Genomic DNA, 19,908 nt, shown 5'->3' with positions numbered 1-19,908 from the left:
CTGTACATTAAGAGATTTCAAATGTGTTCATGACTCATTATCAAATATTCTTAGGCTGTTCCAATTACCCTGAAACATAAAAAAATGTTACTAAGAATATATGCTCATTTAGAACTTACTCGCAGCTCTAAGCTCTTTAGGAGATACCTCTGCATGCCAGAAAACTCCCCTCCCTTACCACCTCTTCTGGGTAAAAAGTGCCACCCAGAAATACACACTGTTAGGCTGCAGCACCGTTCGCTAGGATAAACGATGTTCAAGAAATGCGTCTATTGCTCCAAATCAGGTGGCCTTCTTTTTTTTGCCTTCGGCAGGGTTAGTCCCTACAGATGCCTGGCAAGGGCAGTGCCGCCCTCGCTTGCTGTGGGACAGCAGCAGGCTGGGGACACCAGAGGGTGCTGCGAGGCCGGGCACAGGCGAGCTGATGCCCCGCTCCGTTCCCCGCATATAAATCTGATCCCCAACCGATTCTCCAAGGGCAGTGCTCTGTAGCGTGCCACTGCAGCGAGGGACACCAGGACCCCGTCCCCATTTTAGGTCTCCTTTAGTTTAGCAAATAAACTTCACATTCCTTAAAGATTTGAGGTTGCTTTTGCTGTGTATTTTTTACTCATAATTAAAAATAAACTGAAAAAAGGTCAAACAAACAGGAAAAACCTCTCATCGGGAGATTTGGAAGCTTTCAGTTACAGTTCGGATTTAAAGATATTGTAGTCGTGGTTTCAAATAATAAAACTTTACGGTCAATTGTCTGCTATTGTCTCAGCAACATCCGTAATGATGTTTGTGTACATATGGATGCATAAATAATTAAAAACGTGTTATTCATAGCTCTGAAATCAAATATTTTGCTACTTCACAGCACTGACATTAACTGTGAAACAAGTGTGTTTGCAACACATGTAAAACCAACCAGCATCACACCCTCCCAGCCAAGTCAGCTAAGTCTGACTCCTCATGCTAGTTATTACATCTCAAGACATAAGCACTAAGAGGAGCTAACCAAGAAGGACTTTCCATTACATGAAACCAGCAACACCCAGAAGGAAGTCTCTAGAGCTTTAGAAATAAACATAACAAGACGGGTTACAAACAGGGCCAGCACTGATGGACTGAGCAAAAACACAGCAAAGCTACGCAGCCAATACCAGCAACAATCTGACTTCTGTTCTGAGTACTAAGGCCTCCTGGTTTATATGTGTGCAGCAGCAAATATTTACAATATCCTTGAAATAGTCTGAGTAAATTGTCTCTTGGCAGCAATGACTAAAAATGCCTAGAGTTGGAGAGAAATAAATTAAATCTCGATCACACATTAATGTTGCTTCCACTGAAGATGCTGATACACAGTCTAATTTGGTACCAGAGCAGTCTGCGGGGGGCACGGCTTTCTGAGGCTGTGAGCTAGCCCTTGTTAGAAAAGTGTGCGAGGCAGCTTCTCTTATAAAAGTCTCCTGGGCCGCTGCGGGTGGCAGCATGGGATTGACTCCAAATGTGATCCGAAGCAGTAGAGGCTTTCCTCAGAGCACCTGCAGCAGTGTGAAATGAGCTGGGGCGGTGACTGCAATATCAGCTAACTTTGTGCTGCTGTTAGCCCTAACAGCCAAGGGAATACTGTCGAGGTGCTCATCCCAAATAGATCCCTGCCATTACTGCATTAGAGACATGCAAAATCACGAGAGGGAAAGAGGAAGGGTATATATGCATACACCTAGAAAGATGACATAGTATCAAGAGAGAAGTGAGGCGAATCATAAACCTGAGGATTATCCACCCTTCTGTGATTTAAATTGCACGCTGACTCACAGTGTTTTGAGGGGGCTCAGGTAGGTATGAAAATGAAGCCTCCACTCCATATCATTGTTTGCAATTCCTCCCTGCACTGTTTCGTGAGGCTCCAGCCTACTGTAAAGGAGCTTTATCCCAGAGGCAGCTGCAATCAGCGGCGGATGACATGGCTTCCCTATCTATAATCTGAGCAAGCTTGAAAAGCACCTTGAGCTCCTGTGCAATGAAAAGCTCCCCAGAAATGAAATTGATTATTGATATAAATCATCTTCAGAACACTGACAAAAGGAATAAGCACAAAAGTAATAGTCAAATTATTTCAGTACTGGTTATACATAGCTTCCATCCTCTCTGCTGGCTTCACCCTGCAGGACAAATGACCCAGGACTTCTTTAGGTCTGCCTTTATTTCATATAAGGAAAGCATGTTACTAGTGATTATTTCTATCTAATTGTTATTGATCTTTTATTGCTTTGCACTGGTAACCTTTACTGGCAAAGCTGTAATAGGAATCTGGATCACTTATTGCCACATCTTTCTAAATGGGACATTGCTCAGCAATTCTGTGACCGAGTAGGAAGGTCAAGGCGCATTTGGTTCCCTCTTGAGAACACAAGGAGGGCAAAGTCCATCCGTCAAAGCACAAGGAGTGTCTTCAGTATTTGCTGACTTAGGCTGTATGTGTTTTCTATTAGAAAAAAAAAAAAGGCAAGGTCCAAAAAAATATATTCTGAAGAAGGAATTAAAGAGACTGTAAAGTAAGCCTTTAAAAGATGAACCCTCTCTGCTTTGAACGTAAATGGCTTCAGATGTGTTTGCAGGCAGCAAACATCTACCATGAAAAGAGCCTTTTCTGTGAAAGTCTAACTCCAGGAATTCTTCCTTCAAATCCTTTTTAGACTGAATTCTTCTTTGCTAGGCTTGTAGGTGAAAAAGGAATCTGGAATATAGGGGGGGTTCCCTTTAAAAAATAAGGACTTCTATTTGATATATATATATATATAGGGGTTTATATATATATATATATATATAGTTATACATACGTACATTTATTTGATGCTAATGGATCCCACCAGTTGCAACACTTTTGGCACAGCCAGCTGTACCAAGCAGGCAAACTTAGCTTGAGCAAGTAGTTCTCTGTACTCCATGAATGCACCCAGGGGAACAAACAAGCAAGGACCATTAACCTGCCTGTGTTCAGATTAATTCTGAAATCCTGTCCTCTGCTTTTGGTAAGCATAATAGAGGTGAACATGACCTCTGCTGCAATCACATGGAGGGTTTAGGAGCTGCAGGTATAATACACTTGCTGAAATTAATCAAGAAAACACAGCAGTGGGGGTAGCTCTGCCCAACTGGATCCTGTCAGTCTTCATCAAGCTGGAGAGGAGCTCCTTAAAAGTGCAGCTAACAGGTCACATAATGTCAACCCTGAATAACCAATGCTTTATTATGGGCATAAATACTCCTGGAAATAAGCGCTGTACACTTGCAGCTGCCGAGCCCTGTTTGTGACGGTACGCTCCAGCCAGCACAGCCAAGTGGATGAACCAGTGCTCGGCAGTCCAGTCTGTCCCCCGAGACACCCAGAAGAAGAAAGACAGACTCAGACTAACCGGCAGCTGTTGTCTCCAGCAGCATGGAAAGAAGTCTCAGCTCTCCGCAGGCCCAAGCGGGAGAATGCATGGTACATGGTGAGGGCGACGTCGCTGAGGGTGTGCACGCCGTCAGGCTCATCGTACACATTCTCCCAGTACGACCGGAGGCCGGGTGTGCCAGACGGGTAGTTGCCGTACAAGTAGTAGTCCAACTGGCCAATTATCTCTTGATTCACTACAGCTTCAAATTTGCGGGCAAAGAAAGTTGGCCTGGCAGTCTGCTGTGGTGATACGAAAGGAAAAGACACTGGAGTGAGTTCCCATTTTCAGCCATGACACTTTGTCCTTAGCAATGGGTTGGAGCTGAGGACATGAACTGGTTTGCCCCTTGGGCAAAGGTGACTTAGAAGGCCACCTTTGTGACCGTTTGTCCTTAAGAGTGTTGTTAAGATTCAGATAAAAACTACGTAATTACTCAATGAAAATGTAGGTGTGCTAATCCCTTCATACCAACAGCCCCCCCCCGCCCGCTGCCCGGCTCTGGAAAGCTCTCCCAGGTGCTGGGAGGGGTGGGAAACGCTCTCTAAGCCCCTGTGTTAGCCTGGAGACGGCGCAGCACTGGCACGTGTTATTAGTGGTCAGGCAGCGAGCAAAGCATCCTGTGGCACAGGGGCTCAGAAAAGGCAGAGCAGTACTTTGCATGTATGGATTTGCTGCTACGAGGTGGTAAGAGGACTCTGGGAGAGGTGCCATTTGTGGCTGAGGTTTCTCAGCTTCTGACTGGTCCCGTACAGATTTTTTGCTCTGCACTTGACACAATCTTGGGTATATTACGGGTTTATATGCTACCCAACTACCACTGGCTTTTAAAAAGCCTTTGTTCTGACTTGCTCATATTTGAGCATGGGTTCTGAGGGGCTGAGGAGTTCAAAAGTGCCCCAGATGGTTGAAAAATTCTTTTGAGGATGCTCAGTTTTACTCTGAGATGGTGCATGCTGTGGGCTCTCTGATCTCCTCCTCTGCAGCTTGCTTTGTGCCTCTGTGGGAACTGCGAGCAAGCCTTCTGGTGCCATGTGTTCATCTGAGGGGCTCTCTCATCAGGCAAGTGTCAGAAGTTGCCTTTACATCTATTCTAATTTTGAACTTTCCCTTGCAGCTCAGTTTACCTGATTGTTTTCTGAAATGTCGTTGTGGGTTGTTTTCCCAGCCTGGAGCAGGTCAGCCTCTGTAGACTGGCAGGAATTTTTTAAGACTTGCCATTTATTCTGTGCTGGAGACTTTCCTGGGATTGATGTTTGGGGCAGCAGAGCCTCTCTTAGATAATGTCCCATTTGCTCTTTTTGTGAGTGCCTGTGTCACTGACTTCAACCGCGCCTGGTAGGCAGCACATTACAATAAAGAAAAGATCTCTGTTTCGGAGCAGTCATCATTTTTGTGCTGTAGGGTAACACATTCCCCATCCCACACAAAGCCTGAACAAACATGCTTTATGCAGGGAACCCCGAGGAGCTGCAGGGATGGAATTGCAAATCTGGTGACCTTGAAACAAGCGGTTGTTCATTCTTAATAGAAGATACACAGGCCAGATACAGTCTTGAGACCGAGTGCACCCTTGAGCACAAGGATTTGCTCTCATGTCTGCCTTGAGGAAACTGTATCACAGAGTAACCGATTTAACTTTTTAAGGCAGTGCTGCCAAGCCTGGGTGATCGAAACCACATGACTCTGGTCCCCAAAACCACAAGATAAACTTAAACATAATCCTGTTGATGAATATAATCACGAAAATTGATTTGCCTTGTGCTACATAAGCCTCTAGCGGGCACTCTAGTCAACTTTTAAGCTTTTTTCAATGATGAAAACCACTGCTTAACAGTGAAAGCCAGGAGCTTCATGAAATCATGAAAGCATCTGAGCTGGAACTTTGGAAAAAAACCTTTGCAATAAATTCACAAGAGTTACCAAGTAATATTGGTACAGTGAGAGATGTGTCAAGCTTCCCTGCTTTCTAGCACAGCAGACCTACCAATGCCAAGTAGTCCAAAGAGCTGCTTTGTGACCTTACCACACAGTGGTAAGTCTCAAGGGCCAAAACACAGTAGAACCAATCTTTTATTCTCCTGAAATTAAGAGCAGAGATTCCTCACACCTCTTTCTCCACCTTGCTTGATGAAGTAAAAGCTTCCCTTCCCACTCCCTGCCGCAGCCATGCAGCCAGACCACTCTCCGCACCCCAGCAGAGGGGGAAGAGCTTCTCTGCGGGTATCAGGGTCTGCTTCAGTTACCTGGAATCGGTGGAAGTCTGCTGGTTTGAAGTCATTAGGTGAACAGCCACACCAGTCAACAATGTGCTTGTACTGACACTTGCAACCGAGTTTACGGTTCCAGTTTGTGATGCGCAAGTTGTTGTCCACCATGGAGTCACAGTACGGGCTATTTTCCAGAACAGTGTGAAAGAAGGACTGCAAGAAAGACAGAGCAGATCAGTGCATTCAGCTCCTCAGGCTTCCATTTTCTCCTTCACTTCAGCCCATGGGCCTGAACCTAATGCAGGTGACTTATTTTCTTTCAAAATGACAAAATTAACAAGCTCTATTGTTCTGCCATATATGAAAAGCACTCTACATGTATGTATTCCACAGAGCATGAAAAAATCACAACATACTATAGACCAAGCCAAACTGCAATAACATACAGTTGCGGCCTTGCTACAATAACCTGGCACAGAATAGTTGCACTTCTGCAATGACCAACTTTGGGCATTGGGAGTCCAGAGGACTCCAGAAAAGGCAACCGGTGCCCGAATTTTTATTTTTATTTCAGCTGTATGAGCAATTCCCCTTATTTCTCTTCTGTAAGCTACTCTCTGGTCTAATAGATTTAGGACTATTTTCCTGAGCAATGTGTTAATGATATATCTCAAGTTGTTTCCTAAGACAATTCTCAAACCTTCACCATCACCCCGGTTACTATGAAAAAAATACAGTCTCAGACAGCTCTTCTGTGGGTGTCTCTATCTCCAGCACTCCAAAATGCATTGCTAGTTGAATGGCCTTGTTCTGAAATATACAGTTCAACCCAGGCACCAGAAGGGCATTCTGCCTCCTGCAATTACATCTGAAATCATAAGTCTTTATGTGCTGACTCAAGGCAGCAAGGAATTCCTATTGGGCTATCCTAATTATATCATCATAATATCAGCTATTACATAAATCATGTGTAATGGGGACTCATATAGCAGGTTAACAGGTCAGTGAAGGCAGCGCAATTTTAAGAAACCAGATATGTATCTTGCAAAGAAAACCTTGTAGGAAGAAGCTATGGAATATGATCACATTTAGCCCTGTAAAAGATGATTTTTGGAGTAGTGACTTCTCTTTAAAATCAGCAATAGTAAGACCTATAAATACCCAGCACAACATTAGCACGGCTGGCCCCCAAATAATCCCCCTACCCTTTTTAATGTTAAATGACAGCCCAGTGAATATGGATTTTATGCTTGAACTGTTTGGTTAAACCCATAAAGGCATCCATTCTCAGTCAAGCGAGAGGAAAAAAAAACCCTACCCAATTACACGTTGCCCTGTGTCCTTTTATAATGATACAGAAATTTCTCCTAGATAATGGATGAAAAGGTTATCAGAGTTGAGACAAAAGGTGATTTTTAACAGAAATGGGATTAAAGCAACATTATTCAACATGTGTGTGGAATAATAAACCCGTATCAAAAGATGACAATTGCTGTGTTCTATTGCAAACTAATAAGCCTAGATTTGCAAGATCAGTCTCATAAATCCCTCAAAATGTTCAGGGGCCACTAGCAAGGAAGTAAGTTATTGTTCTAAAGACAGTCATCAGGTCTTGCCTTGGGATGGCTGCATGCTATGCCTGGGAGCAGAGCCCGACAAACCAGGGGAGCAAGGTACCTGCTGAGGCAGGTGCAGCACAGCCTGACAACCCGCCAGGCTCTGTGCTCCATTTGTAGATAACGCACATCTCCCCGACACACTGCCGCATGCTAGACGAAAACCCATCCTGGTGTGCACTCCCCTTCTGCATCACTTGTGGCCAGAGCGATTCCTGAGTGATCTAAATGATTTGTGACTATGCCTTCTAGCTGAGTTTTGAACGGAACAATAAACCTTTGTTTGTAGGGTTTTTATTTTTAAAGAAAAGGGCTGGATAATAGCGAGGAAAGCTACTTATGAAGACAATTCGCCATTTCTAATAGCCTTCAAAGGCTTTGTGGAGGAACAATTTGCGAGCAAAGGGCAGCTGGACTTTTGGTTGTTCGGTAATAGATTAATAGGCTTAAAAGTATAAAACAAAGCCACTCCTTGCAAAAAAGTCCCACAAACAAACAAAGCAACTAAACAACTGCAAAAGTTGTTCTAACACTAAAGGACTTACTCGTCATGGGAGTAAAATTCTCATTACCCACTGTGGGATGATCCAAAGCCCACCGAAATCAAGTGGAAGCCCCTCTGACTTCGGTGACCTTTGGGACAAGCACAAATGTTGCAGTTTTGAACACAGAGAGGGATTGCTTTGAATTCACATACCTCAGCAGGAAGTAACGTGTAAGAGTAAAATCTCTTCATCTTTGTTACCAGGTCATCATTAGAAAAAGTGACATACTCCACAAACTTCCTGTTCAGGAGAAACCAGTCCGACCCTCCATCGACTGCGATTCCTTCTGGGATCCTCCGGTCCCCCAGGCGCCACATGTGGGTATCACATTCTAGGAAAAGTCGATCCAGTCCTTGTTTTCTGATAAATCTGAGGGAATACAAAAGCAGTCATTAAAAGTTAATTTGTATTTTGTTATCATCACTAGCTCTATAAATAAAGTAGCTACTTTCTCAAACAAAAAAGGATAAAAAGGTCACTTGTTTATATTTCTGTTCTACTCATAAATAATGTAGAGAGGTTTAATAAATCATTAATCAGTTATACGTTCAGTTATAGAGGCAAAGATCAACAGATTGCTTTTAAACATCATTTACACCTTCTGCTGTCCTAAGACAGAACTGTGCAAGTTACAGAGCTGTATGGCAGGAAAATCCATAACGTTCATTAACTCTTAACAAACCACTGCAGAAGAACCATAACATGAACAGGAACTAAACAGAATCTGTGTGATAGGCTTCTGTCTCTAAATAAATGCACAGTTTTTGAAAAACAGCAAACCGTACATAAAGGTAAAACGACCAATTTTCTCCTATGTTATTATTCCATGAATTTTTCTATTGGAGTATTGTTAATTAGGAAGAAATACAATTGCATTGCTCTTTGCTGTAGAATGAGTATGTGTGCTCCATTTTCAAGTCTATGGGGAACAATGTTTTGTTATTGCTGAACCATGAATAAGAGGATCAACTGCAGAACTGTAAAGTTATGGAAATGAACTATTTGAGACCAATATAAGAAGAAAAAGAAGAGTTTGAAAATCAATCTATGTTTGAAAACACTTTGGACTGGATGCCCACACATGTTTTGCGACTGGCTGATCCAGGTTTCTATTCGTTATTCCATTTTCAGAATTATTTCCCAGAAAGGGAAGCAGGGCAGCCATGAATTAGCACAGGCCTTCGCATGGGGGGCTGAGCGCTGTTAACAACGCTGAGTTGCTGTGTTGAATACATGCTGCATGTTCTGAGCGATAATAAATGCTAGCTTACCAGACTGTTATAGTAACTAACATCCACAAAACCACAGATCTCACCGGATGCAAGAACTGCAGGCTAACAAAAGCTGCGGCACCTACGCTGAGGAGGACACTGTAAGACCTGGGTTTCCTTCCTGAATGACACACCAGGGTTCTTAGAAATGTTTTAGGATTAGGAAGTCAAGAAGACATTTTAGTGGTCCTCAAACACAGGCAACTAAAGGAAGGGGAAAAGAAATAAAAGTTAAGGAACACCACCAAAGCTTTCTGGACTCCTGCATCTGGTAACTTGAGCGTTAACTCCGTAGGCTAACTCTCTGGTTAAAGTTTTCTCCTATACCAATCAAAGAGCTGAGACGCAATTACAAAATGGTGCATATTAATTTTCAAAAGGACTGTAAATGACTTCAGGGTCTATGTCCTACTGATAGCTATGTCTCTTCTCACAGTATGAGAAGTAGAGCTCCTCTGTTAACACAACAGTGCAGAAAATGTGTAGATGAGAGTGGAGAAATTTTTCTTTCCATGAACAAGTTTCTAATTTCATGTTCCATTATGAAGGATAATAGAAAAGCCTTGCAATTTTAATGCAGTGCTCTGGAATGTAATCTTCAAATTCAATATTTATGCAGTTATCTCCAAATCAAATATTAATGTGCCTGAAAGTTTGGTCATTTATTTATTTCCCTCAAAACTAAATGCTCATTTGAGTTAATTATTTTAAGAAAATAATAGAATTTTATCGACCATATTTAAATAGGAACGTAAAGTTCTTTTCCATTAAATAATTTCTTTCAACTGCTATCTCTACCAATTTATCACCCTTTATTCTCATTTTCAAATAGAAGTTTCCTTGACTGCAATAGAAACCCCCAAATAAAAAAAACCCACCCGACCATTTAAAAAACTCCTCTACTTACAAACTCCCTCAGCCTTTATTACATGATAGGGCTTACAGTTAACTAATACCAGTTACACAACTTCAGCCTTATTGTCTGAAATCGGCAATAGAAGAGTATGGCCACGCTCAAGATGAGAAGGTGCCAGCAAATCTGGGCTCACAGCTTCAACATTACCCAAAATGGTTGACGGGCTCCTTTTCGGTATACATACACAGTTCTGTGGCTTTTTTGAGCTAATAGCTTGGACAAGCAAATCTCGGTGTATAGAGTGAAATAAGACAATTCTTGGGAGCACAAGTGTTTTCACAACAAATCTCAGTCCTAAAATCTTACACAACAAGGTTATTAGAAGAAAACTAAATGTACTTTCCAACCATTCATCCTCCAGCAAGGCAGCGCTGCCCAACTGAAGAGCAGCAACACCTTTGGAGACCTGCAAAGAGAGGACCCTTTTGCTAATGCTTCTTGAAACCTTCCTAGAAAGATCACATCAGGTTTTAAATACCAGTAACAACCAAATAGGAAGCAGGCATTTTTCAGAAGGTTCACCTTTACTGGACCTGCTTCACACACAGTCATTACACCTAAACCAAATAACACATTAGCATAGCAAATAATTTCCTTTTATCTATGAAGCAATAATTTATACAAGGGGCTCTGAAGACACAGCTCTTCACTGGGAAATTGCTTGCTATCTGTAAATGTTCCTTGGGAGCCAAGGGGACCGAGTATATTTTAGATCTGCTGGAAGCTAGACGATCCTGCCTGAGGAGGCAGTGGGTCGCCCTAGCAAGCCTAGGCTGTACTGCTGGCACACAGAGAACTGAACTGCAACCAAACTGGAAAAGATGGATGAGGCTTTTTTTTTCTCTCTAGATTCTCTTCTAGGATGACAGATGCTCCTAGCTACTCCAGCAATAGCGATTTTGGCACTCAGGGAGGCAAAAACTTACTATAAGCATATTGGATACTGCCTGAGGGAAAGGGAAAGGTGTTATTTGTATGCGACGTAGGCCTTTTCAAGAAATCAAAACCCCTCAAACACTACAAACAGTTCATAAAGACTCTTGACTAGCCATCCAACAATGCTCGCAGCAGCCACCTCTGAAAAGAAAGATAGAAGATGGAGGGCAAAAGCATGACCCTACTGATTTGTTTCTAGACTTATGCTGTATTTCATTAGTTTCTGGTTATGCTCAATGTAATACCAAACCAGTGTATTTTATGAAGGCATGCCAAGCTTCAGAGAGAGTAATGAAATACAAAAAATGGTGATTTCTCCCTTAAGTCTTTCTCTCAGGTTTCACAAGACACCTAGCAGATGACACCCAAATTAAAGTAGAAAAAATGGATTGATAATAGCATTTCATTAATCTTAGTCAACGTTGAAAAATTTAGGTTCTTCCTGGCACCCTGAATTTCAGGTAAGACTGGCACACCTCTGACAACTGCAAATGTACTTGCCAGGATAACGACACACAATTGCACCACAGTATGGTTAGCCAAATACAATGGAGATCGCCATCAGATAAAGACACTTGACCTTTCTCCTGATCTAAGACAAACAACAGGAGGAAAATAACGATGACAAGAAAAGAGAGTCAACCAGTAGAAAATAAAATTAAAATAAGACTGGGGTTAAGAGAAAGCATGCCATTTTACCTTATTTCATAGAACACCCCGTCTAAGACATTTTATACTTACCCTTAATCAATTTTAACTCTTCCTAAAGAGCCTCCAATTTGAGGAACCTGGATTACACTTGCAAGTAAGCAGCAAGCATAGCATAATATGAACGCATCTTGCCAGCTGAGCTCAGCAGTCAGGGAGCTACACATGTGAAAGGGGCCGTTTGCGCCCTGACTATGCATGGATGCAGCCTTAGGGTTTACACGCCTCTGGGTGGTTATTTTTTACTTTGTTAAAAAGCCTACTGCCTGCAGCACATGGTCTGTAACACTGAGTACAGATAGTTAACTGTCCAGACAGCTCATGATTGCAATCCAGCTCACAGAACTCCTCTTACTTTGTAGTGTATTTAAATATTTATAATTGCATTTGAGATGAGACTCTAGGATTGTATAACACATAAAGCATTTGTAAGATGTTTAGCACACGCTCCTACAACATGAATATAAACACATAGCTCAGCTCTTCTTACGATATGTTTTAACTACTAATAAATATTGTTGCACAGTTACTTAATACCAGCAAAAATATCACAATCAAATATCACCCTTTTGGATAGTTTTCTCCAAGTGACACTGCATACCACAGCAACTCTGAGAGGCCCCCTCTCTTGAATGCTCACACTTACGCAGTACATAAGACAGAGAGTTCGCTGTTTTCCGAAGTCTATGAATGAATAAAACTTTCTTAAGCATCAGAGGCTATCAGATTGCTAAACATTACTTCTAATTCGTCACTAAAAGGTTTTTGTCTGGAAAGAATGTATTTCTTGAGGTGAAAAGGTTTTTTCCTGAATGTTTCCTGTTTCTGGCCTCTTGCCTACAAAACCTCCTATCGACATTTCACTGCTAACCAGGTGCACCCACCAGGACCTCATCATTATTACTCAGTATAAAAGGTAAAATCTATGAATAAAAGTTAACAATGTGTCAGCAAAACAACTCATCACAAGTTGAAAGTCAATGTCAAAGCAAGGGTCTGCAGAGCTTGGGAGTTGGAGCTCCACTAGCACCACGTCCATGCTCTCCTTACTGGATGCGGACAAACTCTGCACATTGCTTTGACTCCATCTGCTCCTCTTTCAACTATCTTTAAACAAAGATTTGAAGAAGTCAGCCACTTTTGGTGGGAAAAGTCAAGTAAATATTTTTATGGATGAGAAATATGAGAGGCTCTTGCCAGCAGTGTTTGCACAGCCACCTTGGAAACACTTACCAGAGTCAATCAGTCGGGAAGCATAAAACAATAACTTGCAATTTAGGTGACCAAGTAGAAAGCGCAGAACAGTAATTTGACAATCTTGAGTGTAACAATTGCAACAAGTAATTTGTGAGCAATCTCTAGGCTACAATATATCTCCATAAACCAGTCACTGAATAATTCTTTGTAATAAGCAAGTTCATAAAACCCAAACCTGCACAGAGCAGTTTCATTCCCTGCCCGCTGCAGGCCAGAAATCCTGGCCTCCATTGAGTATGCGATGAATTTCCAGTTGACTGCGACATAACCTTGACTTCATCCCATTTCCATGAGCAGCTCTATTCTATCAAGGGTTACACAGTATTTAAAAAATCTGAAATAATTAATAATTGGCTATTTAAGCACGATGTCTGTCTCAGATAAACATCTGATCTTGCAGAATGTTTCCCATACTGCAGATAGGATCTTGCAGTATGTTTCCCAAGACCTCTTGTTGTTGTGTCAAAAGCCTCCAGGGCTGACCCCCCACTCCCGAAATGGAGCTGAAGCTTGACAGGGGGAATAATGTCAGAAAGGAATAGCACCTACTTAGTCTGTCAAGGTGAGGAAGATTTCCTCCCAGTATGACAGGCAGCATGCAGAAAGTGCAGAATGCACAATTCCTGCTGTTTCAAAAGGCTGTGAAAAAACTCTCAGTATAGATAAAAACAATGGAAGAAAAGAGGGAGAAATAAAAATTGTAACCTGCTTTCCAATGTGTTTAAACTGCAGCATCCTGAATGTACATTACGAGGTAAAAAGCAGAATTCTTATCTTTCTTTAATTCCCTCACTCTGAAGAAAATATTATAAACACAATACTATCCTAACAATCCCCTAAGCTTTAATGCCAAAGCACAAATGAACATCAACAATATCATAAAGAACTTCTCTCTTGACTGGATTTGCTATAGCGAGATTGGGCTTATTTCACATGCGAAAGCCAAACCTGTAAGTAAGCGCACAAACTGAAATGCTTTCACTGGCTAAACGCTCGGAAGTTAACAAGGAACATAGGGAAATCTTACTTTTAAAATATGATTAGTGCTTGTCATTCCTATCTCTACATGCCCTACAACCGCGGAGGGCACCGGACCTTGTGGAGCAGCAGAGCGCGACGGGCGTGTGACTGGAGGGGCTGCCAGCCCCGCACCGCGGGACCACCAGCTGCCCCGGTGCGTACAGCACGGGCGCTGACCTCAGGAGGACAGGGATTGACTCCAGAGCAGAAAACGCAGGTGACACGGCCGCGAAAAATAAGCCAGCACTGAGAGATGCCGTTGGTGACATTTGTTCCTGCAGTTTCCGTGGGTGTCTAGGAGCTGGCCTGCAAGTCATCATGAAACCAAGCAGCTCTACTGGGAAGATTTTCTGAGGGTCCACGTTACCACTTGTCTCCTAAGTACGTTTAAACAGTTTTATGCTCAGTGTGCAAGTAAATCTGGGGCAGGCAACTGGTCTGCTGCCACAAAGGTTGGACAATATAAGGTTTAGATCATTTACAGTGTAGCAAAAATGGTACTCTAACTGGCTCTTTCAAGTTACAAGTCTACCTTGAAATACTATGTTAAACGTGGCCCTTCTCAATCAATGGCATTTTATGGAAACCAAATATCCATGGCATTTAGGGTATTCCACACAAGATGCCATTGAACACTGATGAATACACACATTTTATCTGGATATTATTCTGTCTCTATATGGACATAATTAGATTTTTCAAGCTTTACAATAGGTGCCTCATACTCTACATAATTTCTTTCTGCTTCTTTCATATGTCATTTTCTTAGTATATCCATTTAATGCTTTAGTCATATCACATCTTTGCATTATATTTAGAAGCAATTCCTCATGATTCTTTCCTCTCATTCACCTTTTCCTAAGCATTAACTTCCACTGGTTTTAAAAAACCTTACTTTCCATCTTCTGGAAATCTCTCTTTCAGAGGACGTCTTAAAAAGCCTTAATGCTTCTCAGTATTTTAATGTTGCAGGTCAGGGAGCAAACTCTTCAAGTGTCCCAAAAATAAAAAACCTCTGAAATTGTTTTTAGTTGTAGGAAACTTGCGAGTCTATTTTTTGCAGTAATGACTCTACTAGGAATTGCCTTGTTTTGACAACAGTTCTATACAGTCCCTTGTGAGTACAAGGCTGCAGAGGGACTTTCAAAGACTTTCCTGTGGGTTTCTTTCCACCACTCTTCACTTACAGTATCTTTTAAGAAACACTGGAACAGCTTTTACAGGGACAAAAATGTAATGGCTTCCTCTCACGATCAGGGAGGCCACAACTCAAGGGATTTTGTTTCTTTTTATATAAAATAAGCAAAACGGAGAAAACTGCAAATGATAGTGTGCATAGATGTAGCATGAATTCACCACAGACAGACTCAATGATATGAAATCTGACATTTTGCCATCTGTTTGTCTCCAATAAATGTCTTCTCCAGAAGATTTCTCGTCCCTCACCTCCGCTTCTTCCCAACACCCACATGACTGAGCAGCCTCCGACCTGGGAACGCTGCTGGGCCTGAGCGGCTGAGCTTGAAGCCATCTCATCTACGTGATGCTGCTGCTGGAGCAGGTACAGCACACGCTACCGCTTCCACCGGGGCCAGCAGATCACAGCTGCTGCAGTGCCCACAGGCAATGCAAAGGGACGCGCAGTGCAGAGGACCCCCGGTGTCCACTACAACAGCATCTCACCCCGTGTTTCTACTGTGCTTACCATCTCGGGATCTGCATAGTAGACATCTGCATACTAGACAACGGAAGAAAGAAAAGGAAATGGTGATTCAAACTTTCCAAATGATTGAGGGCAAGTGTGAGTCACTTCTACACAGATTTTCAAGCTACCAGGCTATTGACCTGTAGGTAAAACAGGGCCAACAGTATCTGTCCAACTTAAAAGGGTGTTCCCTGCCATAATTATTTTATAAAATGTCTCAGGACCTTGGATGAAAGGACACAAATGTTACTATTAATACCACTGAAAATGAAGTGTGCAGCTCAATGTTCTTAGATGGCAATAAGATTTCTGATTACGTTACCAGTACCTCAATTTCCACCTCATTCCTAATTCCCGCTCTGCCCCATAGATTATGGCTACTTCAAACCTTCTCACTTATTGCACCTTCCTGAACTGGTGGATGATCTTGCTTGTATACTCTACCTAGACCAAAAAACATCCTGCTTTGTCCCATGTCAAGACATATGGCTGTTTTTACTGCATCTTCCTAGCATCTTCAGCTTATTTTTGTTTGTCTCTGCATTGACAACTTAGCATTGTTTTCTAAAACAGAGCAGAAATAAAAGCCCTACAAGGAGGCAAATTGTCAAGCTGAAGCAGTAAAGGCTTTATAGCTCCCCTAACGCTTAGCATAAAGCAATAAGGAACATCTGAAAGTTAGCTGTAATGTCTAAAATTTTTAAGTGCAGACTCTTTGTACAGAAGATGCGTGTTGCTATTTCAGTCACTACAGTTCACATGCAACTGTTGGGCTGACTACTTATAAGCAAAAAATAGATCTTCTTAGTCCATGTGCTTCAGAATACTTAAGTGTTTAAAAAAAATTAACAAGAAAAAGTATGGCTGAGGGAAATTTGAGTCAAATGAACCACCAAATATTTCACATGAGCAGCAAGGTAAGTGCTGCTGGGAGCTAAGTGGTTAAACTATTCCAACAGCTGGGATAATATACCAGGTCTTTTTCCAAGTATTTGGGTACTTACTGGGCAATTCATCAATGCAATTCATAATAGCATTTACCGTGTGATCCATTTTCTAACTGACCGCCAAACCACCATCAACCCAGTGTACAGAACACCAATGAACAGCATGTGTCACAGTGGAAAAAAGGCATGTCTGAAAAGGTGACAAAACAGATACACATCAGCAGAACTGGGCTGAAAGAGGTGGAGATTTTGGGAATGTGCTCTAGCCCTTTGGGATTTAAGGTCTCTCCAACCTCTGAGAATGGGGATGGGCTTGCAATGCTCCTTACTAAAAGCCATATAGTTCAGCAACATCTCTAAAAGTATCTGGAACCCAGGAGCCAGAAAAGGGACAACACAACTGTGAAGAATAGCATTAATGAGGAGAAAAAAACAGCACAAGAAAAGAGCTCGGATACATGACAAACTTTTAATGGCCTTTTCTTTAGCTGTTTGTATTCTGCCTATGAGTTCCAGATTCCTCTAAGATGTAACAGCATCCAGCCTTCACAGCATGTTTACACTGTTTCCCAAATGACTACTGTGGCAAGAGTTCTATTAAAAAACCCCTTTTTCCTGCCTGTCATTGAAGATGTCACATTTGACTGTCTCTATATTTTATAATACATCAGCCAGGTGCTGCTCCTGCCAAAAAACCAAATCTTCCGGGTGTTCCAAATTGTAATAGCTTATACAACTACCAGGTTATTCTTTTGCTTTTAATAGTCTGAGACACTGAAAAGAAGAGAAAATTTAAGTGTTGCCCGCTAAGTACTATGTAACGACTCCAGCCACTGTACGCAATTTCATTTTATACATCCGGCTCTCTAAGGAAATAATGCTTCTCCAGCTGAGTTAAGGAGCCATTTTCACGTCCATTCCCTTTTCTGAAGCCACTAAAGGAAAATCAGAGCGATGCACTTTTTAATGACTTTGGCATAACTAAAAGAAAACTTCACTCTATAAAAGGAAGCCTGGTTTCTCTCCTTATTTGGCAGTAAAACATGTACTGATTTTGAACATGCCTTGAATACAAAGTACATTGTAATTGAGCTGTATAAGGATTTCAGTTTTAAGATGGCACATCTAATCTTTCTCTCTCCGTTGTATGATCCAAAGACTACAATGACTTAGAATTCAGTTTCCAGCTGTTTACAAAACAGACTAAAACTGTTGAAAAGCTTATTGTTTAGGAGCCATTATTCATCCACAAATTAAAATAAAAATTAGAAGCAAGGGTTATACATTGCTTTCAGTGGTATTTAAACACTGACCACCTCTATTATTAGTTCACATGTTTTGAGAAAAACACCTTGGAACAGCAAAATTATTATTGTACATGGGGTGGCAGTCAGTCTAGTCAGTCCAGTGTCCTTTCCCTTATCATGGCTTCAACTAGCCATTTTAAATAAAAAATCCTGTTCCAGTTTGTTTTGAGATAGGATGTCCCAAGGGAGTTTTTTTCCTATTGCCCAATAACTTGGAGACAGGCCTGTGTCCCAAATCCTTTCCAAAAGCTGTCATCTTTTTTTTTTTTTTAATTTTTGTTGCCAAACCTTGAGGCTGTTGCTTCTCTTCTAGACCTTGCTAAGCTCTTGGCCATACCATTCCCCCCATGGGGTATTTCTTTTCCACAGGGTTGTGATAAGGCAAAGCAAATGGCAAAATTTAAAAAGTAACTGGAAAAATCAACAGAAAAAAATAATCATCCCTTACTCTTAAATGAGCAAGTCACCAAGTTTGACTGTGGAAATTCCCCAAGCAAAGGTCACAGGAGGCTGGGAGAATACTGTAAGGAAACACCACTACCCACCTCCTCTTCTGCTTCTCTGGGGACATCGGCTGTAGGCAGCAGGACACGGGACGACAGCCTAGATGGGCCTTCGGCCTCATCTCACCTGCCCGTGCTTATACAAGGTATTTCAGCCCAGAGAATTTCCCCATTCTAACTACAGGGATAAACCTCACCAGCATGACCACAGCTTACACCTCTTGGGCATAAAATGAAAGTCAATTGGAAATTGTGTGTCAAATGGGCAGTGCACATGGTACGTTTACCCCTTTAGACAAGACTTCACATCAGATACAATTTCTCTCTCAACAGGTGGATGTAGAGCTGGAAATTCACCCGCAATACAAACAGACAGCTAACTGCTTTTTGATCAGCTTTTGACACCAATGGAATTAATTTTTACCAAATGCCAATATTACTCAGAGGCTTCCCCAGCTGCTGGCTTGAGTCCTGTTTCTATAGTTATCTGGGCTATGCAGGAGGAGGGGAGCCACTCTATCTCCCTGATAGAAATTTTGGGGAGCTGCCCAGGGATGATGTGAAAGGATCCATTCATCCAGTGGTCAGCAGTGGGAGCACTTATGAGACTCAGAGACTACACAACCACGGCAGACAGGGATGGCAAATCTGCACTCGTGTCCCACATTATGCTCCCTGATGCACAGAGGATTTATGGTAGAAATCCAGGAGAAAAAATAAAGCACAGCGACATTTTGTAACAGGCTAAAAGGTATTTAGTTGTTTATATAGTCAAAGGGAACCATTGAACTAATAAATGGGTTGTTATTCCTGTGAGAAGAGTACAAGTGGCACATTAGCTCATTTTATTATTAAATTAATACCAGATTAGTATGTTTAATTGATCTAAATTCTTCTAACCCAGCTGAGGTTGGCATGTTCGAACCAGCTTGATGCAGGCATGTCATGATTCATTAGTTATTTTCCTTAGCCAGCTCAGGGAATTTGAGAAGAATCAGGCGCACCAGAGGAGCAAAAAGGCATAAGAGACCAACTGCTTTTCCCTGGCCGTTTCTCTTCCCTTTTCTACTTCAAGGCTGCTGTCGATCACTATTGCCAGCTAGACCTGAGCCTGCCAATCACTCTGACACTCTGCATTTCCCAAACCAGAGAGACTCTCCTGTGAAAACTGTTGACTCGGATTCCAATATTATTCCTCACAGTATTATTTTTTACTACCTGCTATAGAATTTCTGCATGCACAAGATGAATGCTCATGAGGACTTCATTAAACAGGAACATAAGAGAATTGATAAATCTAGTGACACGAGCAGGAGCAGCCAAGAAGTGAGAGACCTGTGAATTATTCTACCCACCCACTGCGCTGAACATGTGACTCAGTGTGTCACATTCTCTATGTACACTATCTAAACCCAGCCTTACAGTATGCTTGACATTTTACAGAATAAAGAGATGATCTGGTGACCCAAGCAGAATAAAACAATATTTTTAGATGCAAAGCCACTGGGACTCAGCACATGGAGTTGCTGGAACTGTTGC

At 41.9% G+C, this 19,908-nt stretch overlaps 1 protein-coding gene across 1 annotated transcript in view; it reads right to left on the bottom strand.

Moving 5' to 3' along the window:
- Positions 1–19,908, bottom strand: part of XYLT1 (xylosyltransferase I) — a 107,023-nt gene that overhangs the window by 15,874 nt on the left and 71,241 nt on the right. The window contains exons 6-8 of the mRNA XM_010570560.1: positions 7,952–8,168; positions 5,675–5,851; positions 3,408–3,670 (exon numbers count right to left, since the gene is read on the bottom strand). Coding sequence (XP_010568862.1) covers positions 3,408–3,670; positions 5,675–5,851; positions 7,952–8,168 — 657 coding nt within the window. The remainder of the gene's footprint in view (positions 1–3,407; positions 3,671–5,674; positions 5,852–7,951; positions 8,169–19,908) is intronic.

Source organism: Haliaeetus leucocephalus, unplaced genomic scaffold (assembly GCF_000737465.1).
Source record: "Haliaeetus leucocephalus isolate CR32 unplaced genomic scaffold, Haliaeetus_leucocephalus-4.0 Scaffold295, whole genome shotgun sequence".
Classification (NCBI taxonomy): Eukaryota; Metazoa; Chordata; class Aves; order Accipitriformes; family Accipitridae; genus Haliaeetus; species Haliaeetus leucocephalus.
This window is presented reverse-complemented; position numbering and strand designations above follow the sequence as displayed.